The sequence below is a fragment of the Argiope bruennichi genome, chromosome 4 (assembly GCF_947563725.1).
Source record: "Argiope bruennichi chromosome 4, qqArgBrue1.1, whole genome shotgun sequence".
NCBI lineage: Eukaryota > Metazoa > Arthropoda > Arachnida > Araneae > Araneidae > Argiope > Argiope bruennichi.
In genome coordinates this window covers 35,933,705-35,959,120 of record NC_079154.1, presented here as the reverse complement: position 1 = coordinate 35,959,120, position 25,416 = coordinate 35,933,705, and the positions used below count along the sequence as shown (strand labels likewise).

General features: G+C 25.7%; 1 protein-coding gene across 2 annotated transcripts in view; it reads right to left on the bottom strand.

Annotated features, from left to right (window-relative positions):
- Positions 1–453: 453 nt before the first annotated feature.
- The window catches only part of LOC129965645 (plexin domain-containing protein 2-like), a 66,848-nt gene continuing 41,885 nt past the window's right edge, over positions 454–25,416 (bottom strand). The window contains exons 2-14 of one of the 2 annotated variants that reach the window (XM_056079726.1): positions 19,590–20,077; positions 17,879–18,019; positions 17,686–17,755; positions 16,729–16,851; positions 16,483–16,536; positions 14,932–14,996; positions 14,033–14,123; positions 11,883–11,978; positions 11,660–11,802; positions 11,513–11,573; positions 8,996–9,130; positions 7,665–7,804; positions 455–4,859 (exon numbers count right to left, since the gene is read on the bottom strand). In XM_056079726.1, coding sequence (XP_055935701.1) covers positions 4,791–4,859; positions 7,665–7,804; positions 8,996–9,130; positions 11,513–11,573; positions 11,660–11,802; positions 11,883–11,978; positions 14,033–14,123; positions 14,932–14,996; positions 16,483–16,536; positions 16,729–16,851; positions 17,686–17,755; positions 17,879–18,019; positions 19,590–20,077 — 1,676 coding nt within the window. In that variant the 3' untranslated portion in view covers positions 455–4,790. Of the gene's footprint in view, positions 4,860–7,664; positions 7,805–8,995; positions 9,131–11,512; positions 11,574–11,659; positions 11,803–11,882; positions 11,979–14,032; positions 14,124–14,931; positions 14,997–16,482; positions 16,537–16,728; positions 16,852–17,685; positions 17,756–17,878; positions 18,020–19,589; positions 20,078–25,416 lie in introns of both variants that reach the window. The other variant, XM_056079727.1, reaches the window with a different exon arrangement.

The following is a 25,416-nucleotide window of genomic DNA, read 5'->3' as shown; positions in this document are numbered from 1 at the left end:
TTTTCATGTATCAGACAAATGAGGAAATATAATGACTGAATTTTTTTTTTTAATAATTTTTTTTTTTTTAAAGATTGGACTTATAACTTTTTTTACTCTAGACCTTTTAACAATAATCATCCTTTTCCATTAAAAATTTTAAAAAATCTTTTCTTTTATCACTGAATTTTGAATGTCGAAATATATTTTGTGTTATTCCAATTGTGTGTATGAGGTACATGAGAGATAGGAAAGAAAAAAGTTGGCTTGAAAACAAAATTATAACCTAAAATGCATCGTCAGTTCAAAACAATTCCAGAATGACCATTATTTGTTTTAGGATGAATTGAATGGAAATTTCTTTTCATTTTCCTATAATCATGTCACATCAGTTTCAGATTTTTTTTTTTTTTTTTTGACTGGATAAGAATTGACAAAGTAAAAGATATGCAGCATAATTATTTTTTATTATCATTAATTATTGCTTTATTTTTAAAAATTCACAATTTTGGTTCAAAACAAACTTTTCACATAAAAATGTGAAAAAAAATTTTCTCACTGCAAGTGGGCAGATTTTAAGAAGTGATATAGTTCTAAACAAATCAAATTCCCCATATCTCTGTCAAGATTTATTATGCTTATCCAAGTAATCTTATTCAATACATAGGAATATAAACAGCAATTCTTTAAAAAGCATTCATCTTTATTTACAATTAGCTTAGATCACAATGCTCACTTAGCAGGCACAATCAAAAGCTGACAAATATACAAAATCACACATTATCAATTACAGGAAACTGAGCAAATAATATTGATATTTGGTTTGAGCAAAGTCACTAATACTAAAAACATTTTACATGAAATTTCAAAAGAAAACCATTTGAACTACTAATGTGTTAACATAAATCTAAAAATGTTTACAAAATTAGATGAGTAACTTAAGATTAAATTTTTTTGTAAAGGACGTTTACAGACAGCATTTCATATCACTAGTAAATGACTAAGTTTCAAGTCTAATTTCTAAAAACACAAGTCTTAAGGGCATTAAAATAATTTCAGAATACAAGAGCTGCTGCATACATGTTATAAAATGAGAAGGCTAAAATCCTTAATAAGCAGATCCTTCATGAAGTACATAAAATAATTTTATATTAAAATAGATCCCACAGATTTTCTTTTTATTTTTTAAAAAGGCAGTTTGTAAAAAAATCAGAAATATAACTAATGGACTGAGAAGTGTGATTTTTTTTAGTGCTGAAATTGGAAGGACTCTGAATATTAATAAAATCATAAAACTTCAAAAAGTATGCTGAACAAGAATTCTGGTTTTCAACATGAAATGAAAAATAAAATTCTGTATCATATTTTAAAAAATTAATCACACCATAGGAAATGCAAATAAAAAATTATATTACCAATTATTATACAGAATTAAAAAAATAAATCTTATGACAAATTTACAATTTCTACCTCTAAATCAAACACATTGCATTGAAATACATTATTAAAAAAATAAATCTCATACTTAAATTAATCATTAATTTAACTTCCTCCTTTAGTTTTAAGTATTTCCAAAGTGAATTTTTTTTTTTTAATAAACTTCCAAAGTTTTTCATTTTTCTCAAAATTATTTTTCATGAAAAATATTTTATTTGCAAGTTGAAATATATAAAGTTTTAGAGTATTTTTTTACATAAAAATGGCTTTGTCAAGAATGTTCATTTTTTAATATCTTTAACAAAATAAGTTTCAATACTTTTTTTCCCCTTCTATTTCAGTAATGATGTCCACAATTACTTTTTTAATTCTTAATATGCAATTCGTCATTAGAAAAAAAAAAAAAAAAAGTCCGCTGAAATAGATATACAAAATAATAAGGATAATTGCATGTAACTATTTTTGAAGATATAAAAATTTTCATATCATAAGAAATACCATTTGATATGCTTATTTCTTTTATTGAAATATAAAATTATCCTTCCTCAAACACAATCCAACATCTTGCTGTAGGAAATTGTTTTGCCAAATTAATTTGTATGATATGGTTTAATGTACAACAATATTATCTACAATTTTTTTGACATAATATATACAAACATTAATTCTAATTTTGTTATAAGAGCAGAATCTAGTAATTAACAAAAATAAAAGTTAGAACCTTATGATACTATGCAACCTTTCTTTTTCTCTCCACGTACAAACAGATACATTATTGTGAAATCTATTTTTCTAAATAATGTTGTTTGACATTAAATCGACAATTTCCTTCGTAAATAGAATTAATTTTACATATAATTTATAAACCTTATTATATGCACCTAAAAAACTTATACAAATATCAGATTTTACTTATTTATTATATTACACTGCATTGTATTCTGATAAATATGTGTACTACTTGAGATACTAATCTATATTTTGAAATGCATTGAATTGAATGAATATGATATGAAAAATATACTTTCAGAAATTCCTATATTAAAGAAACAAACCCTGCTAATAAGCATTTTGAATTTCTTCCACTTTAGAATACAGATTGCTTTTTAAAAATTTAATTAGATTTTTGAAATAAATTGACAAAAATATTATATGCAGATTAATAACAAAAAAATAACAAAGTCCAAAATAATAATAATCGACAAAAAGATAAAACATAAAATCAAATTATAATAATGTTTAAAAAAAATCACTACCAAGTACACAATTTCGAGACTTGCATGAGAGGAGGAGATAATATAAAATTTTATCTTCAATAATTTCTCATTTCATAAATCAAAAACTTAAAAATGAGATTCTCACATGTTTCTTGCAAAATGGCATTAAAATATAAAAATTTACCACTTCCATCCTACCTCAAAAATATTAAATCATTCATTAATAAACAAATGCTTTGTTGATAGTCAAACAGTAAAACATTTTTATCAGCAGGTAACAAAATAGTCAACAATTAAAAAAAAATTTAAAAATTCAATATCCAATTTTTAAATAAAATAAATGAGATTCTCAAAACATGCATAATTCAATGCATTTTAGCCTATATATAGGAAGAATCAGGAATAACATTAAATACAGACCTGAATATTTTCATTTTAATAATCAAAATAAACAGAAAGAAAAGTACAACCATACTATAACAACCTCTGATGGTTTCATATATCAGCAAGAAAAAAATTATTTTATACTTCACAATATTGGCAGGAAAAATTGCACTTTTATTAAACAATAATGCATAATTTCTCAAAGAAAATGTTCCCAAGCAAATGCTAAGTTGGTGTAGCTGCTTTATAAGTTATTTACAAATTCTCATTTCAAACATTCATGCATGTGCAAAGATGGAGGAAAAAAACCACTTTACTTTTTAAAAACACAATATAATAATTAAGATTATAACATCCTTTCCTATATAGATTAGATAATTACACTTTTCTCTCAAATCAAAGTACATCTATATTTACATTGACACAGTGGAAAATCAGAAAATATCTAGTTTCAGTGTACAAGGTGTCCAAGTAAACTTATCCAAAAATAAAGGCTTTTTTCAGTGTAATTAGTTAGGAAAGAGATAATTGATTTATCTGGAATCAATCCAACTTCCCATATTTAATTTTTTTTTCAAACTAGTAATATGGATGAGTACTAATAATAACTACTTTTCACAACAATCTTACACTGGCTGCCTGGCCTCCCAGATTTCTAAATATATGTCATTTAATAATTTAACAACATGCCAATGCTACTTAATATGATAGTTTATCTTTTTGGAATTCTACAAATTAAACTCAGGTTGATATTCATAAATCAGCAAAAAGATTCGCTGTTACATCCTCTAATTAAAAACCATTTCTTTGAGATAGCTTTGATACAGATATAACCTGCAGAGAACACATTTCAATAAACTCTTTTATCGATATTATATATAATCAGTCTTTAGAATTCTCTATTAAGCATCCAACTACAACCCAAAGCATCTTGTACAGAAAATATTTTTAATTCCACTGATAACAAAAACATTATATACAAGCATGAAAAACGACCCAGCCACACCTTGCATGCTGCTAAAATTCTAAACATATGGAAATTCTTCAAACACATGCATGAACGAATGAAAATTGTACTTATTTCGTTTGTCCGTTCTTATAAATGTACCCAATGCAAATGCTATAATATATATATCTATGTATATATCACACTTCAAATATAAACCTTTATGACACAGCAGTAAAGGCACATCTCATCTGGATTCAAAAGATTTACTTAGTAAAATTTCTTAAAATTCATTTAAGTACCATGTTAAAGCACTTTTCATTCAGAGAATAATAATGAGCTAAACAATTAGGATCAATTAAAAAAAAGTACAAATAAAACCAATTGCTTGACTTTCCACACATGGCCACAGACCCTTCAAACTTACTTTTTCAATGGCATGAGTGGAAACAAACAAAACATAATCTATTACAAAATAAATTGATTGATTGTTTTAGTTGCCGAAGTTAAAAACAGACTACAAAATAAATTGATTGATTGTTTTAGTTGCCAAAGTTAAAAACAGACTAAGTCAAAAGAAGAGATAAAATAAAGATTAAAAATTATAAAACAATCGTTAAAACATATTCAAACCAGCACTGTGATGATGTCTTCTTTTTCACTTCATTTAACTAAAAATCTACGTAACTACTCAGAGCTTCACTTTGAAATTTGTGTGCAGACATGATATGGCGAATAAGGTGCACTTAATAATTAATGTCATGTAACATTAGGGAATGTGAGACCTCCAATATGTTATTGTCTTTACGTCAGTGGAATATTTAATTTTACATATGTACAGATGCTGCTGTGTATCTAGCTTCTCCACTTCGGAAACGCCACTGGCTAGGACGGTACTGAAAAAAAAATATATATAAAAGAAAAATTTCAAAAACTGTAAATACTTCAAACAAATACAAAAAACAATTAACTTTTTTTTTTTTTTTGTAGAAACATTGTATACGAAAAAGATATACAGAAGTGATTGATAAACTAACACTATTTGACAAAAGATTATGTCCACTGCTTAGTAATTACAATAAATTTGTATCTTCTAATTATTCTAAGTTTTTCTGAGCATCAAGACAATTATTTTTCTCCATGGAATCAAAAATGTATCGGTAAATTTCTTTATGAAATTAATAAGTTCAGCACACTTTCTCAGTTTCTTTTTCCTGCTTTCTGCCTTCCTAGTTGATTCCTTTTATCATGAGTTTAACAAAGAAATCTTGACAAAAGTCAGACTATTTCCTTGAAGTTATGAAGAATAAAATTCATTAAACAATCGATGTCAATTTCTTCAAACATATTAATGTTTTACAAATAAATATTTTATACAGAAGTATAAAATATATATCTACAGTCATTTTTTTTCCACTCAGGAATCTTAAATATAACATCATTTCTATATGTTGAACAAAGTAAGCCTTTGTTCAATGCATAAAAAGCAACCCTTTGGGGAAGAAATAAAAATTAAATAAAGAAAAAAAATATATATTTCACTTTTTACTGCAATATAAACTCTTGAAATTATTCATGAAAAAGAAATAAAAACTTGTTGGAGAAACATATGTTATTTGTAGCTTCTGTTGCATGAATCCCTTTCTTAACTAGGAGTAAGAATTGTTTCATATTCAGTTTATATTTCTTACAGAAAGAATCATTCCTTAACAGAAAATTTATAATGTGGAAAAGAAATTTAATTTAACAAAAATAGAAGAAATGAAATGGAAAAAGTGAGGAATAAAAATGTAAAATGCAGAAAAAAGTTTGAAATTGTAATAAAAACATTATGGAAAATTTTGAAAAATTGTTATTTATATATTTTAAGAAATAGATTTTATTCTTAGCTTTAAAAAGTAATTACCTGTAACTCTTTTTAATAAGGAAATCACATATTTATACTTTATTTTAAAAATCATCTTTAGCTCCAAAAAATAATTATGTATCACTGTTTTTAATAATCCAATTACAAAAAAATTGCAATATTTACTTTAGTATCTTAAAACTGATACACATCAATTTTTTTTTTTCAATTATGTTCAAGTTCAATATATAGATGCTCAGTTGTAAATATTACTATGTCTATTGATAAATAATAATGATGGTAGAGCACTTAATCTTACAAATCCCTTACTCAGAATTTATTTTTAAACATTTTACTTTTTAAAAAAAATTTGACCATTTTTGATCATTAAAGTCCCCCCCCCCCTTCTTTCTCTTGAAATACTAAAAGCCTTTCCTTGCAAAGATACAAAACAATTTATTTTAAACTGGTTAGGGTAATATTTCAAGAATTTACTCTGAAATGGTTCTGATTAAAAAAATATTTTAATTGCTGATGCCAACGGTATTGCTACTTTTTCTTCCTTTTCTGTTGAACTAAGTTATGTGAAAATCTTCTGCCTATAGATCATAATCCATTTTGAACTTATTATTACCACCCCCCCACTCAAATTATATATATTTGTCATAATTTTATGCAAAATTCCTGGAATGCAATGTACTCTACTGTCTAACAGATTCAACAAGAATCATTTCTACAAATCTTATACACTTCATTTCTTCTAAGATTTTTTCTGTGGTGAAATATCTTATTTAAATATTATTTATTGTTTGAGAATAAAAATGCTTTGCAAAACTGTTTGTTAACCAATCATTCACAACACTTATATTTGGAACCATAATTTGTGTAAGGTCAAAGTAGGTACCCTAAAAACCATAATTTTAAGATTCATTTCCTAACAAAAGAATAAAATTTATGCTATCAATATTTAACTATACACCTATTAATAAATAGAAATTATATAAACATATATAAGTAAGGTACCATAAATAGCGATTATTAATGCTTAGTCAATTTTTATAATAGAAAATGGTATCCTAAATACAAAATAAAGGGTCGTGGGATTTGCAATTATGCCCTTTGTGAGTAAATTAAAGTTTACAAGTTTATACCAGATAAAATGTACACAAAGATTTAATGGAATGAAAATCTACAACAGCATTAGATATGTAAGTATTATTAAGACTTTGGAATGCTTAAATTAAGTTTTCAAAAAACATAATCTTTCAGGTGATATATGCTTTGCAAATTCTTATTCAAGCAATGCTTAGTTGTAAATTTGTATTTTATACCTATTTTGCACATTTTATCTAATATATTCTTTTATTTTACTTAATTCACTGAAAAAAAAGCAACAAACAATATGATGCTTTTTTTTTTCACATTCCTGATCTATTATTTAATTGCAATATAACTTCTTTCTATATTTCTGAACTAAACTTTAATACCGCTATCTATGGGTATCTTGTATATAGAATATTGATGTGAAATTAAAAATATTATAATGAAATTAAAAATATTTATTATAATCTAGATTACAAAAATGACCAACTAATTTCTGCATCTCGCAGATTTCATAATTGTCTATTGTTCATATTTTACTTTGAAAAGGTTTAGGATGAACCATATAAAATGGCCAAGTATATTAAACTTTTAATAGTTATAAATAAATTGTATGATTCCATTACATCTTTTTAACAAAATATGAAAAAGAAATTTTAAAAAAATCCCTTTAAATAACTAAATTACAATATTTTTAATGCAAAGCATTTTAAACTTTCAAAAATTTATTATGAAACATTTAGAAGCCTCTTACTCTAATTAAAAGCTGCCCTGAGGAAGTATGTGGATTTTTGTAAGCATAGCCAACCCACACAAGGCCTCCCATGACCATGGCAAGAATTAATAACACAGCAATCACACTGCCCACTCCCATGGATGTAGATTCTTCAGCAACTGAAATTAATTCAAAAAATAAATAATATATTTCGAGAAGACATTAATAAAAATTACATTTTTTTTTTTTGAAAAAGAATTTTTGCATTCATACTTGAATTAATTGCATTTCCTTCTTCAATATGTGTGCAATAACAATATTTCATATAAAGAAAGCCAGCAGTCATGTGGCAAGAAAAGGCAGAACATTATAAAAAAAGAATTATTTTTTGATAATTCTTCTCTTACATATAAGTTTGAAATAAAAGATTTTGTGCTGTGCCTGAATAAGTGCTGACAGGAAATAAATAAATGATTTGGGTCTCAAGTAAACCATTATGAGAGTCTAAGATAGAACTGACAACCAAATATTAATTGGTCTTTTATTTTTTTATATTAAATTATTTTTGATTCTTTCATGCACAATATTTTATTTTCTGAAACATTTATATCAAAGTATTTCATGCATAGTGGTTATGTTTTTAAACTACTAAATCATGAAAGGATATTTTAAAGCTTAAAAATATGCTCGCTTCATTGAATGGTTTGAAAACTAAAGCTTATGCATTAAATACTTTTCAATAATTCAAAATATAAATAACAATGCTTATAAAAATATTTCATATTACACAGAAATTAAAAATTTAAATATATAATTTGATAACTTATATAGCATATAAGTAATTAGGGTTAAATGGTGTAAAAATATTATAAAACATAATAATCATATTCACTAATATCATCATTGCAGTATAGTAAATCATGTCATATAAAGCAGGATGGAACCTGTAACCAGATTCAAAAATAATAAGTTACCACAATTAAGAGCAATCCATAAATAAAACAATGATTTATAAAATACACTATTCTTTGTGCATTTTACGATGACATAGCATAATAGCAAACAATTTGCAAATGCCAAAATGCAATCTTTTAACTATGCTTGTATATTTTTTACAACAGCTAATAGTTCAAATTATAATACTAACATGCAGAATTAACAAAGCAGATGAGAGCACACAATATAAAAAAAATGTAAATTGTACAAATTCTTTTAACCAGTTTAATAAGTCAAAAATACTCTAATATTAACAGACATTTCTCATAACAATATATCTTGATTTTTTTTAATACATTTTGTTACAAATTTTACTTGATTTAATTACATACAAAATCCAACTGTTTTAAATAATAATTTTTTTTGCAATATACCTCGAGCACTGCTTGACGCTCCATCATCACTGGTCTGACCAGGTTTATAAGACATGTGTGATGCAGTTGTTGTTTCAAAAGGATAATCATTTTTAGGAGTTTTCGGGTATAAAGTATATGGTTTATATGGCGAATCTAAGAAAATCATGCAAATACATAATGAAAAAAATTAAACAAATAAAAAAAAATTAAGAGGATTATTTGTTAAACTTTCTTCAAATCAAAAAAAGGATTCTGACATACAACAGGCAAACAATCAATAAAAAAAAAATTACTAGAAAATAAGAAAAAATACTATTTGTTTAGCAATCTAATTTCTAAGAAAATTCAATAAAGAAAATGGCATCCACACAATGTTAAGACTACAGTACTTAAAAAATAAAAATATCATGCAAGGGAATAACTAAAGGGATTATTTGTCATACTTATAATGCATTAGAATAAAGTAATAAGTAATTGCCAACCTGATGAAATTAATAACTACAATAAAAGTAAGCTTAAAACAACATTGTAAGAAAACATGAAATGTTTTTACATGAGGAAATATTTTATATGAAAAGAATTTAACCCTACATTTTTTTTAAATAATGATTTTCACATAACTTTTTTCATACAGAAATTCATACATTAAATGCAAGTCTAATTAATTTATTATTATATTACTAAAACAATGCATTCACTGAAAAACATTCATTACTGAAAAGAAATTTCTTCACAGAGAATTTCATTATTTAAAACATAATTCTAATTAATCCTTCATTTTATAAAAATTTTACTGAGAACAATGCATTTATAGAAAAATAAATATTCACTATTGAAAAGTACAAACTGTTTTTATAAATGTAATATGCAGTTATTTGCTATAAAGGCTGTATCTATGGTTCCCAAACTTGTTTTATTTCTTAGTACCATTAGTGAATCCAGTATTTTACCAAGGCATCCTATGTAAAACTTTATTTTTTGCAAATAGACCATATAGCTATTTTTTTAAAATAAAGGAACATATATTAGGTTATATATAAATTAACTGTACAATTATTTCATTAATAAATATTAAAAAATGAATGGTAATGTTCAACCTGTTGGCAGCCTATTTTCTTGAAGTTTTTCAATGAAACTATACTCAGTTACCCTTTATGACAGTAACTGCTGAAATCTGCATTAGCACAAAAAAAAAATAGTAAATTGGATGAAAAATCTCCAACTTGGAGCAATAAAACATGGATATTCCTCTTTTACTGACAATTAAAACCTTATTAATTCCATACAGCAAATTTTGCTTAAAAGATTATCATAGGACAACTCAGATTATCTCTAGTAATAGCAATAAAGCCCAGTAAAATTATTGATATAATCATTTTACAAATATATTTATCAACTCAAGTGATAATCTGTGGTAAATATTATTTTAAAATACAATATTCTCTACAATTCAACTAAAAAAAATTGTGAAAATTATATAATATCTAAAAGTGTTCCTGTCAGGAAGCCATGATTGTCTAGAAAACATATTTTGGGAACCACAGGGCTATACACTAATATTATTTAAAGGTACAAAAAACATATTATATATATATATATATATATATATTGATGAGCAGCAATATAAATTCATTGAAATAAAACAGTCAATAAAAATAGTGTGAAATTAAATAGACATATAAGAAGCAGTAAGAGTAATAAAAAGTAGAAATAATCATGAAAAGCTAAGTAAAACAAAAATAAGAAAATATGTAAGATGTTGTTTAAAATAAATTTTGGCATATATAATAATATTCAAAAGCACTGTTTAAATATATATATATATATATATATATATATATGCTACAATGTATGTCATTAATTATGCTCATCTAAGACTTTCAATACGTGAACAATAAATTTATTCTCGATAAAAAAAAGTAGAGCTGAAAATTAATTTTTGACAAAGAAACTTACAGCTTAATTCTTGCCAAAACAGAAAGCAAAGTATATATATAAAAAGTACAACCCTTGGTGAAAAAAAAGTGATTCTGAGTTTTAAATATTGATTTACAGGACAACACTGAGAGAAAAGAAGCATTCTTAAATGAGGTCATTTTCTTACATATATTTCTTCTGGACCATTTATTAAGATTGAAGACACTATTCATTTCAATGGTTAAACATCAAAATTTCACCTGAATAGGAAATTAATTTTACTTTGATGATTACGAACAAGAAATTTAGTAAGTAATAATTATAAATAATAATAGAGAATATACAGATATACAACAATGAAAAACCAAAATATAACTTAGTGAAGATAATCCAGCATTGAAACTGAACAATTCAAACAAAATATGAAATAAAAATAGTTCCATGAGTTTTAATGTAATATTTTAGAATCACTAAAACTAAAAAAGTAACTTCTTATTTAACATTTAATAGAATTACATGCAATATGAAAAAGGAAAAAATTACTTGTCACCATCATCAAAATCAATACTGTTACCAAAACAAGGCTATTATTTTAATTCATAATTCACATGCATTTACCTGTGAGTGGTTGGACAAATGGATCTGGAACAGGCAGTGAACTGCAGTTAACAGAATGTTTCTGCAATGAAAAAATAAGTTAGTCTGAGCAGTTATTAGTAAAAAATAAATAAACATTTCAACAGTTTATGCAAATGAAATACAAACCAGAACATCACACTTTGACTGCAACCAGTCCTGACGTAATCGATCTAGACCATCTGAACATCTCTTTGCGGATTCACACCAAATGCATTCTGATCCAACATCAGCATTCATACAAGATTTACAATCAGGGAACCTCATACAAGCTGTAAATAAAAACAAATACAGTTGCAGTTTTTAAATAGCCAATTATTAAAAAAGAAAGAGAAAATAATTAATCACTTACTGATTAAAGCATTGAAGTATATGGCAGTGTTGTTCCTAATCTCGGCACTTTTCATATCGATTCTGTGGTATTCATAGATTGTTTTCCTTCTAATGACTGAAAAATTGAGACAGAAAATGAATTTAAAAAAAAAAAAAAGAAAAAAGCTGGCATTGCCTCAAAATATATAGAATAAATCATTTTATTTAAAAAAAATACAATGTTCCAGCCTCCTCATCTTCAGAAATATAATGAAAAGCAATCATCCAGAGTCACAGAACAATAAATAATCAATAAATATGATAACATAAAAATATATGCACAAATTTAGGAATGAATGCATTAAAGTACATGAGTAAATTGCAATTATCATATTTATCAGTCAAATTCAAATTTCTAATTTATTAGAATAAAATAATAATAAAGTTTCTTTATAAATATATATACCACAGTGGAATTACTCTCACTCAGCCTAAACATTCTGATTTAATTGAATTTCTATTTTTGCGACAATAAAAGGAAGGAATCGAGGTGGAAGTCTTAAGAGCCACAACAGAAACAGTCATTCTCACTGCCATGTCCCAATTCCTGCCACAAGAGACACGCCCCTCCCAGAAGTGAACTTAATGAAGTAACACTGTTATACCCCATTAAAGAAATTGCTTACAAGGTAGCATCTTATCCATGTACTTGAGATTCCAAACATTGGGATGAAATATAAATAATTGATCAGCCATGAAAACTTTGCAATATTTTGCATTTATTACCAATTAATTACCTAGCTAAATCCATCAAAACAGAGATTGCACTTTAGTGCCTCCCAATTCTCCACGATGACATGAAAAAATTAGTAATGTAATAGTTTTATAAAATGCTTAATTCAATTTTTCAGACTGTGGAATATGTAACTAGAATGAAATACAGTTAGGTCTGTTATATTTGACAAATACACACACACACGTATATATGTACATTATGTATGCATGTTAAATCCTCATTTTTATCTTAATTTAACCCATATTACACACACGCAAATCTGTATGCATGTTAAATCCTAATTTTTATTTTAATTTAACCCAGATTAACTTAATTTCAAAATGTTTTCTTATTTCCTGATCCCATTCCACTTTTTCTATTAATTAATGCAACAGAAAGCTCTGTAAAAGTGTTTTAGTCAGCGATTCGCATGCTCCAAGTGAAGGGATAAAAATTTCCAGACCTAAACAAATTCTTCTAAAAGAACCTTAAGATTCCCTTGTCTGTGGTCGACAATGTAGGAAATCCCTATCAAAATCTCACAGTATATAATCACAGGGATAACATTTTCATTAGCTTTTCCTCATTTCGTTCTGTGTTGTGTGTATGCTCGTCACTTCTGTTTGTTTATAAATCATACCTCTCAGGATGAAATAAAACAAAATTAAAAATTCAAAGTGGAGAAAATTATGGCTATATTCTCTCTCTCTCTCTCTATATATATATATATGGACATGGCAATCAGCATTAATAATTTATATTCTATTAATGGCTAGCTCAGATTCTGAATGCTCTGCATGCAGGGATTTTGCCATCAGATGTCAGGAACTAGATCCTTCAACACTGCCTTGCCCGAGCAGAACAATGTTGAAGGCTCTGGGCTAAAAGCAAGTGTTATATTTTACTTGTGCAAAACTGAATTTTTAAAATAACAAAATTAAAATATCATAAAAAATGAATCCAGAAAATTAGATGTGGGAAATAATACTGAATATTTTCCCATGATTTGACAAAATCTGTAGTTACATTTATTTACTACAATTATAACAATCTGCTTTCTTTTCAGTGAGGCTTCTATTCCACATTCTATTAATTTAGAAAAAAAAAAAAAGCATGCAAAATACTTATTAAATAATTACATGCAAAACAATAAATATGGTTAAAAACACGTACAATACAGTCAAACCTCATATAATGCAGAACTTAAAAACAGTACCAAATTTAAAAGACATTTGCTGCAACACAATTTTCTCATACTACTATTCAATAAATATTTTTTTCATAAAGTTTCAACTTCATTATATTATTTAACTGAACTTGCATACTCAACATTTTTTCCAAAAACTTACAGAAAGTATTAACCATGCATTGTATTTAAGATATTACTAAAAAAAAAAAAAATCAACAAAACTTACAATAAATCATTCTGTCAATAACATAAGCATCAGATAATCCAACTTTCACTGGATGAGCTTCATCTCCAATTTCAGTAACAGAAACAGGAATCTGGCACAAATGTTAATTATTTATTTTAAAAAAATGCATACAAATTAAAATGCAAAAGAGTAAATATTAATAAGAATAAAAACGGAGAAAAGAAAATCTTCAAGATTTACAATTTAAATCAAAATTCTAGATACAAATTTCATGAAATTTGTTTTTCAACATATAATTTGAATGATTTCCATTCTTACTTAGTAACAATTTTCAGAAAAAAAAAAAAAAAAAAAGACATTAAATAGTAATATTTTATTTTGCAGTGCTTTATTTAACCCTTAAACTCGTTTTAATTGTTTAATGCCTAATTACAAATTTAAATAAACAAATATTAAAAATTAATGAAATTCAAAAGTATAAACATAACAAAATATATATTTAGCTATGATAAAAAATACAAAAAGTTACTGCTTTTTACCAACATATTGTGCAACACAGGGAAGAGAGTGAACACATTTTGTTTACCATCAAAACATTCTTATTTCCTACAGGTGAAAAAAACAACTGAACCAAATATTTTCTTTAATTTAAATAACAAAAATTATAGAACAGAATTTTTATATTTCCTATAATAATCACACTCACAAAATTAAATATGGAATCCTGCAAAGTAATTTCATAAAAATTTTATTTAATATTAGATCACATAGAAAATTAGTTACTAAAAACTTGTTGTTGAATTTAAAATTAATTTCATTTGAGTAATAAAAGTTTACATTTGTAAGTGATACAGTTTTCTGCATTAAATATCCTAAAATTATTTTTGAATTCTTCAGAATAGTAAATTTAGAATTAAGAAATTGAAAAAAGAACTTACTTCTTTATAAACAAAAACAATGTCTCCATTGTCTAACAAAATAGTCTGGAATGTGAAATTTCCACCTAAAACAAAAACAAAAGCATGATTTGCTTTCTAGTTTATTTAGCTTATACAAGTTTAATATTATTTACATGTATAAAATAGAAAATAAATGAGTCTGCCTGTTAGAAGAAAACTCTCCCAAAACAATTGCAACATGAAACTAGTACATGGATTTCCAGGTTATTACTAAGCCAATTGTACTGTTTTAAACTTTCAAAATATTATTTCTTTATATTTAATTAAATAACAGAAACTAAGATAAAAGGCTGCATTTTTGTGTGTGTGTGTGTGTGTTTAACGCAAAACTCTTCAAATTACTACTTCATGGAATAGTTTTGTGTATATATATTAAAAACAAACAATCATTTTCTAATGAGATTAGTTTAAGATACAAAATGCTTTGTTTAATTTTTCAATAATATGAAATATCAAACAAGGTGGCAGTAGTCAGTTTTTAAAAAGGGTCAGAAGAAATCCAATAGGGAGGAGAAAAAAATTGTGGAGTTAGTCATCTCAGTCTCCTATTTCTGAGTAATTGGCATCATTAAAAATTATTTGAAATTCAATTCCTCTTAGTCTTTCTCCCTAGGAATTTAAGAAGTATTGAAGAAACAAATCACTTGACATAATTTCAAATTTTTATTCTCTTACACATTGAAATAAATATCTTGAATTGTCTGGTTAATTTTTATTATACATATTTGGCTCAGTTCTTTTACACACTTCCATTGTAAATGAAATTAACTTTAGATAGTTTCCATAATGAAACAAGATATTGAAATGATGTTTCTAAGAAATAATAGGGATATCTGCATATATTTGTACTTCTTACTAATCATCAAATTAAAAATGAACTATTTGAAGATGAAAACTTTTTTTCCAACAAATTTCTTTGACTAGTCCAAAACTTGTCTTATAATTATTACTATTTCTAGAAAATCGATTTTTTTAATTCACAAATTTTAATTTTAAAATTACTTATTTGAGTGCTTTATTGAGATTTATGCATTTAACTAAATGATTACTTTTTTTTACAATGAACAAATCAATTATTCACCAAAAAGTGGTTATTCTTAACAAAAATCACATTTTCTGTCTGTTAAAATAATGACATATATACTTGTATTTTCTAGATTATTTCCAATTAAAGTATAGAGAGAAAACAAACACTTGTAATATAGAAGAAATAAAACAAATATTTGTATGTATGTAAAGGAATATAATTTTATCCTTAAAAAGATATTCCAAAATTTGCTTCCATAGAGGAAATGCTGATTTTGAAAAGAATAGATCATCACCAAAAATCAAGAGAAAATATAAAAATACAAACATTTATCTTTGTATGCACTTCTTAAAAATGAGAATTTATCAATACAATAAAAGAATCAAAAAGAACATGTAAACTATTTTTACTTTAAAAAGAATATGAAAAAATTAGACTTAATTTAGAAATTCAATTCCTCAAAAACTTTAAATAAAAAGCATAGAGTAAAAAAAAGATAATACCTTTCCTTTCATCTTGTAGAGTAACATTATGCCATTCAATTACAAATGCTGTCCCTGAAAAATAATAAAGTAAAATATAAAATTGAGAAGAATGCTAAAAACACAGAAAATAAAGAAAAATACATTTTTGTAAGTATACAAAAACTATTGTATACATAAATGATATATATTTAACAAAGGGAAATATCAAAATCATAAATTATATTATCAGTAAAATGAGACACACATTCTTCAAAATAAACTTACCATTATCAAAATATTGTACGACTGATTCACTACTAAGGCTTGTATCAAAATTTGCCATGAGAGGAGCAATGTACTGCGTAGCTGCTAGCCAACTGTGCATGTAATCTCCCATGTAAACAAATCCTGAACAAAATAAAATATTTTACATGAATGCAACACTATTTACTTTGAATAACCAGAATTAATGGCAAAAAGTGAAAAAAATTAATAAACATTTCATAAGAAATTTAAGAGAAGTTAAAAACAATCAAATTTTGTTTTATTAAAAAAAAAAAAAAAAAAATAGCAATTTTAAAACATTTCTGATATAAAATTCAATTGCTGATGAAAAAATTCTTTATTAAGTAAAAATTATTATGTAAAAAATAACTAAAGTTATTTATTATCATATAAAGCTCCATGTTATTCTTTTTTTTTTTTTTTTTTTTTTTTACAAAAATATCTATAATTATTTTTGTCATCATACAGAAAATTTAACTGAAATTAAACAATGCACAACAAGTACTCTTTTTGTATTGGTTGGACACCAAAAATGGCTAGTAAAAAAATTTATAAATGAAATAAATTTTTTTTTCTTTTTTTCATCTTGTATTATACATGAAAAATCAGTTAATCATTATTTATTGGAAAAAAATGCATCATTAATGACTGACCAAGTTATTACTTCTTGAAATATTATAGATATTTATCTTAGCATAACATAATGAAAAAAAAAAATATTTTTTAATCAGCCTTTTTCTATGAAGATTCTCATTATTATAGACAAAAGTAATAAAGGCAAGAAATAACCCATAAAGTAACATTTTAAAAATTTAAATAAATTCTACAAAAAAAAAAAAAGCTAATAATTTATTTCTATGACAGAATAGCAATCTAAAACCAGAGAAAAATACAAAATATAATAACAATGAAATAAGATCATCATATTTATTTATGACAATTCATAAACACAATTACCTCCAGTTGCTATGGTGATATTCCTTAAAGGATGACCATAGAATGGAAAGTCAAATGATAAACTAACAGTCTGAAATAAGAAATAATAAATGGTAAATAAATTTTTAAAACTCAATACTGAAATAATTTTTTTAGAATCAAAAGTAAAAGAGACTTCTAATTCAAAAAAATTTTGGTTTTTAAATCAACTTACCGCAGCTTTTCGATGAGAATCTGATAACATGCGATGTACTACCACTTTATCTTGAGGAAGTTTACTAAAATCAACCCAATATGCTAGAGCCTTATCAGCGTCTAATAACATAGTTGAGTTGTAATAAATGTGATGATCCACCTATTGAACAAATTTTAAACTATAGTAAGCTACAAAGAAAACTACTACTACATAAAGAAAAGAGCAAAACAATTTAAAATAAATTTATTCAAAGAATTAAGCAAAAACATCATTCCACTGGATTTAAATTTTAAATTGCCACTCCATTAAAAAAAATATTGCATTATTTTTTCCATGGATTTTAGACATTTCATACATTATATTTTGTGACATATAATACATTTTTTAGAGTATATAATAGGAGATTGAAGTTAATCCACTAATAATTACAATGTATCCTAATTGCTTTTTTAATTCTTTACCTTTAACGAGTTTTATGGTGAAATTTTTTTTCTTTATAAGAAAATATGAGATAAAATATTAATTGGAGAAATAGAGTATGTGATGAATAAAACAAGTTATACACACTTATAAAACATATAACTATAATTTTAATGAAACAGTTAAGAAATTTTTTGAAGCAGTTGCTACAACACAAAAAAGGAAATTTTAGTTATTAAACCTTACTAAACCTGTTATGACATCTCAAAGTAAAACTGTAAATAAATATTTATTATAAAAAATCAGGAACGTAACTGTTTAAAAAATATAAAAGATTATTTATGATAAAATTAATTCTGGATGTACTACTATGATTAATACTACTAATTTTTTACTACTATGATTACATAAATAAAATAAAGCAGCATTGCAATTATTTGTCAGTGGTATCAATTACTTAAATAATGACTGACAGAATTTTATTTTCATTTATTTATTTGTACTTTAACTTCAAAAGAAAAGACTTAGTTTAATATTTCATTTCAAAGTTACAGACAAACTAACCTGGGTCAGATTTTTGAGCTACAATTAAATACTAAGACATATGACACCTTTTCAAAGGTTCAGACCACAAGAAAAGGAGAATATCTATGCCTAGCAAATTTAAGATGCATCATGCATAATTATAGGTGTGAAGTCCATAAATGATAAAACTAAGACTTCGCTATGATAAAAATATATATAAATTTTCTTTTTTATAAAATAATAGACTAATTTAATTTAATCATGTCCAGCACCTTATTTATAGAACAATTAAGTAATTTCACTCTTATGACTATGCTAAACACATTCCATTGCTCCTTTTCTGAATATGTATTTACAAACTTTTAAAACAGCTAGCACATTCTCCCAGTAATTTTCATTCCTTTGATTTATTTTTGAATAAATGCAAGAAATCTGAAAGAATCTTTTTTTTTTTTTTTTTTTTTTTAAATACTCTAAAGATACAAGGGGTACATAAGAGTAGATATTAACCACATAATAAGGATTTTCTACCAATTTTTTTTGAGTTTTTTTTTTTTTTTTAAACAACAACAATTGTTTATTTGGAATTTTATTTTACTTACTAGTTAATCCTATTTTCTGGTGTTGTTAACATAATTAAAAAAATGATTGGTATATATGCTTTAAATTAAATTGTCAAATAACTAATAAAATCACTTCAAAGTAAAATTAAATGCTAATAATCTAACAAGATAAAAAAAATGATAGCATTATAAAATTAATAATGAATTTAAAACAAACTTACTGTAGTATTGGTGATATTTGAAGGTTTAGTGGGAGGAACAATGTCAGATAAAGTTGTAGATAAAGTAGAAGTGGTGGACACTGCTGTGGTACTGCTTGGAGTTGTGGTAGTTGTAGTTGTAGTAGTTGTACTACTAGCTGCTTCTGTTGATGACGGTTTGGTTGTAGAAACATTATACTTCTCAGAAGAAACATTTGTTTGAGTAGAAGATACATCAATTTCTGTTGAATTCAAAGGCAAAGTACTGTTTTCCTCTTTTGATTTTGAGTCAAATGAGGAAATCACTTTCTGTAGAGTACTTTCAGTCGATGTGCTTTTTGCTTGAACTTTCTTTTCTATTAATGAGGTAGCTTTTTTAATGGGTGGCGCAACAACAGATCTTTTAACAATATGATAGGAAGTCTTTGAAAGGTCTTCATTTTGTATATAGCTACCATCAATTTCTTGTACATTTAAAAGATTTGTGGATGGATTGAAGTGAGAAGAACCTAAAATATATATTGGATATAAATATACAGATTATGGCATCAAAATAAAATAACAACATAATCTATTATTTTAAACATTAATAGGCATTGTATACAGATGCATTAAACTTGATTTAATTTATTACAATTAAACCTACAACTCTAATATCAAAGGTCTGCATTTTGTATTAGATTGGCATCAGGGTCATTCCAGAGGAATTCAACACATTCTATAAAATCCCAGCATCTCAGACATACATAAAATTTGATACAGATATACTATTTATATAGACATAGAAAAATTCCAAATTTCATTGATATGCCACCTTGGTTTTGAAATACAAATATGTAAATTTTCAAAAATTTGTCCAAAGTGAAACAACAGAATTCTTTCAAATTGCTCTAGAAGCTTGCCATGCTATAATAAATACATAAAGGACATTTAAAAAGTAAAATTTAAAATACATTATCTTAAAATAGTAAAAATATGTTCATTAAAACTGAATGATTGATATTAAAACCTTTATTTAAAAAATACTGTATGCAAATGTACTGCAGTAGGGTCCTTTTATGTAATAGTATGAGCAAAATGTTCATACTATTATAAAATATCACTGTTCAGACATTATTGCTAATTTGAAAAATGCAGCTTAGATTAAATTCTTGTGCTTTTGAAACTGTCTTTAAAATATTGAGGGTATATCATTCTTTAAATCTAATAGCAATTGGAAATGGCTTTACATAATTTAAGCAATTTGTTTTCTGCCTAATTTTTGCAATTTACTATTATTATTATTTTATAGAAACATATAAGTGATATTTTTTAGGAAATACCAAGTATGTAGTCAAAAGGAAATTAAATGTAAGAAATCATAATATAATTATTGACAATTTTAAAAACAAATTCGGAAAAAAAAGTGAAGTAAAGAGCTGAATTGAACGGCACCATGTTTAGATTCATGGTACCATTTGCCAGCAATAATTTTGACTGCTATTTTATTAAAGGTCATTGCTTATGGGTCAGTATCAATAAATGTTATAGACTTAGAAAGAGCATACAGCAAAAGATTTTCAGCTTTGATGCGTTTCGTGAAGAGGACTGCATATAAATAAGTGCAGACAAATATTAAAAGATCAAGTTTGCGATACCATTAAAGATATCAAATAAAACAACTAGGTATTTTATTTTCAAAGCAAATATTTTTCTAAGACAGCTGAAATGTCAAATGATGTCAGAAATAAAGATGAGGGAACTAAGAATTAACTAGAACACAGCTGAAATTTCTTCAATCAATACAAAACTGTATTTCTTAAAATAAATTTTACTAAACAAGAAATGGGGAGGGGGGAGGGGAGTTGATAAACTATGCGTTACTTATAAAAAATGATATTTTCTTCGATTGAAAATATTTGACGAGCTAGTTTAATAATATATAATACATAAAAAGAAACTTAAGAATTTTCTATTCAGATAGATGATCCCACAATGTTTGCTTAATTGACAATGTTATATATATTATTTTTACTACTAATAAAGTAGAATTCGCAGCAAGTTATTTAAAATTTTAATAAATAAAAAATTAAAGAGATTTTGACATTTTCCACAACTTCTGAAAACATCATCACACAAATTTGACTCCCATCATTTAAAAAAAATTGTCTTTTTAATGGTTTCTATTTAATTATATAATTTTTTCTGAATTTTAGTGCTTTAATTTTTACCTTACTTTTTTTTTTTTTTTTTTTTTTTTTTGCATATTTTCAAAAATATTTTATAACTGCAACGACTGTTTCCATTGCTGTATCAGATATTTGACTATTTCATTTTTTTCATTATTCAAAGCAAGAAAGAAAGAATATACTTATTCAAATGAAATCTAACAAAATGATGTTATGATATCATGAAAGAGATTACGTAATTCGAAGATAGATTACTCGAATACTTAAATTTTAAAAGACACTATGATGATGTGGAAGTCGCCTTTATTAAAAAGGTTCATGCACACAATGAACAGAAGAGATGTAATAAAATAAAGTTTTAATGTCTATAGAAATATTTATATAGACATAATTAGATAAGATTTAATTAAAGCTTAAATGCTTAAAATATATTATTGATGGAATTATGAACATTCAATCAAGTTCAAGAAGTTTTAACTAAATAAAATAAAGCCAACACTCCGATTCACTAATTGGTCACCAAAGGCGATAAGAAATGAAACGTAATATGGTAAAACTAATATTAATCTATCAATCACCAGGTATAAAATAGCGTAATGAAGTTTTCATTTACGAATTTTTGGGCAAAACTTTATTAAACTGGTTAATTTTTTTTACCAATTTTTTTTTTAATTTTAAAAAAATTAAAAAATTTGAAATTTAAAAATTTTTTTAGATTTCTTTTAAATTTTAAAAGAAATCAGAAGTTTTCGATTGCCACTCACTCTACATATAAGAGTTGATGACGGCAGAAGATTACAAATGTATCGGTGTATTGCAAAACGGGAAAATAGCATAGTAAACAGTATTTTTTTAAAAAAATTAATATACTGCAAAAAAAAAAAATTATGAGTAAAAAAACAACGGAGTTACTGTTTTCTTGATTTAAAATGCTATCTTTGATGGTAACTATTATGGTGATTTTTAGCAATGTATTGATGATATGCATTTGATTCGTTATGACATTCGTAAATAACATTTCTTGACAGCCTTCAATATTTCGGACTGGATTCGGATCAAAATTAATGTGAAATAAGTAATCTAATTTAAATTACACAAAATCATTCCATATAAAAATGATCACTGTATTTTTCAAGTTTTATAAATCTAACTTCAAGATTAAAAAAAACATACAAAGAAATTCTCATAAAATAGGAAACGGAATGAATTTTAAGAAACCATGCAGAATTTATTATGCACAGATTCCCAACAAGCACAAATAATACTAAGTCATTTCAAGAACTAAATGCAAATGGGGGGGGGGGAGCATTTAGAACTTAAGTCATTTTTTTAAAAGATGCAATTAACATCAATATCTAGTTAATACCAATTAGCGACAATAAATTGGGGCAAGTAAAAATAAGCAAGCTTATTTGTAGCAATGCCAAATTTTAAAATACAGCGATATCAAGACGATAAAATTGTCGAATAATAAGTAATAATAATAATAAAAGTTATTTTCCTTCTCACATAATTCAAGTTATTCCCTTCCCCTTTACAAGTATATCCGTGTTAGTGAAGAACGAAGTGCACCATACTGTTTTGAAATAAGTATTGTATTGAAACTACATAAATTTTACAGAAATATAAAATAAGAAAGGGGGAAAAAACACCTTAGCAAAATTTGACGTTCACGAATTAATCAGACCTTGATTTCTCACCGAAAATAAAAATTTAATTTAGGTTCTTTAAAAAAAAGCACGAAACAGACAAATGATGGCGATCTACTCCGTAGAAATAATTTATATTCTGCAACGAGAAGATATTATTCCTATTAAATCAAACTTCAACCTGAGCAAATAGGTGTCTGAACGCTTGTGAAACATGCTATTCAAAACAGGCTTCTTTCTAACACAAGGGGAAAATTCGCAAAAACAATTCAAAATACGGTAATATATACAAATTGATTGATATTCAAAAATCCCGTGTTCCGCGAAGGCTGGATAATCAACCTCTGGCAGGTTATCTGTCACCGCCCTCCATGGAACATCACAACTGTAGGAGCACAAAAAACAAAAGAGACAAATATTTCGTCAAAAATGACTCATTCCTGCAATTCAGGGTCAAAAATAAAGGTTCAAAACACGATTATCCACTTTTGTCACACGCGACGGCAAAACTCTATTGCATACGTCCGGGCGAGATTGAAAGGAAGTAAAGGAAAAACGCAACAAAAAACACGCTACAGCAAGGGTCAACTACTCAGACAGACCAAAAAAACTTCCTTTAGGTTAACAAGGTGATTGAAACAAATCACCACTAAGCGAAATTACATCAGGAGGTGACTCACGCTGTAAAAACTGCGGACAAATATTAAGAAACTTATACCAGATTCAACTAAGATTAATGCTGAGACAATATACTTCAATCAGTTTGAAATAGGGCGCTTCCTTAAGCGAGACCAGAAACTTTTAGGGTACAAATACTTCAAAAATTTTTCCACTAAAAAAAACCCGTTTTATTTAAAACAATCTAACAGATTACTACACTACTGTTAATGTATTTAACTAAAAAAAAAAAAAAAATCTGGTTTATCATCTATTCATTTTTTATCAATGTATTTTATTTTCCTACATGCACATCTGCTTGCGTCATGCAAATTTATGGAAGGTAAACAATTATGAATGGAAAAATTCAAGTCTCGGGTAGATTGTTTCGCCTTGTGACTAATTTCTCAAATGATTCATCTCCATATACAGAAGGTCTAAGGAAGCAAATTTCATTCTCTATTCGATTCTAACTATATATTTTATAAAGCAACTTAAGGTATGGAATAAAAAAAAAGCACTAGTCATCTGATAATATATTATTTATACTGAAAGTTCATAGTCTTTAATTCTATGAAATGAAGGACTTACTTAATGTTTAAAATATTTTAATAATAAAAAGATGCACGCAGATAAATAAGGAAAAATTAAATATAAATATTTAAGCACAATATTATTTATGCTGAATAAACTGATAACGTCAGAATATCTATTTATCAAAAATATTATGTTGAATAAATTATGTAAATTGCGTTGCATAAATCATGATAACGTTACATACTTCTATTAAATTGTGTGCAATTAAACTATGACAAATCAAACTTAGTGTCTAGTTGCGTTTCAAAAATAATTAGCAAATTAATGCATGATTATTACCTAAAATTATTTCAAATTCATTTTCATCACAAATCTAAATAGCCTGAAAATATTATTTTTCAAAACAAAAATTAGCATGCTTTGATTAAGTTCTAGTGTTAAATTCCCTACATACGTTGAAAATGTAGTGAAAAGAAATTTATTTATTCTCAAGAAAGTAAATCTTTTAGTCTCTTATAAGCAAATTTTATTAAGTTGACATTAACAGACGATTTTTTTTTTTTTTTTTGGCAAATATGCATGCATTTCCGATGCATTAAAAAAATACAAATTTAAAATACACTCAATACAGTTAAGAAAGCCTGAATAGGGAGATTCCTTGCAATACGTCCCCCCCCCGTCTATGATATCAGAAAGGAAGAGGAAAGAAAGAAAATCAAATCACTGTCAAGAATATTATATAGTTCATCGAATAAATATCAGTTTCTTGTTACCGATGCAGGTTAAAAGTAAACATAAAAATTTAAACAAAATTTATAACAATAATCTGAAGAATAA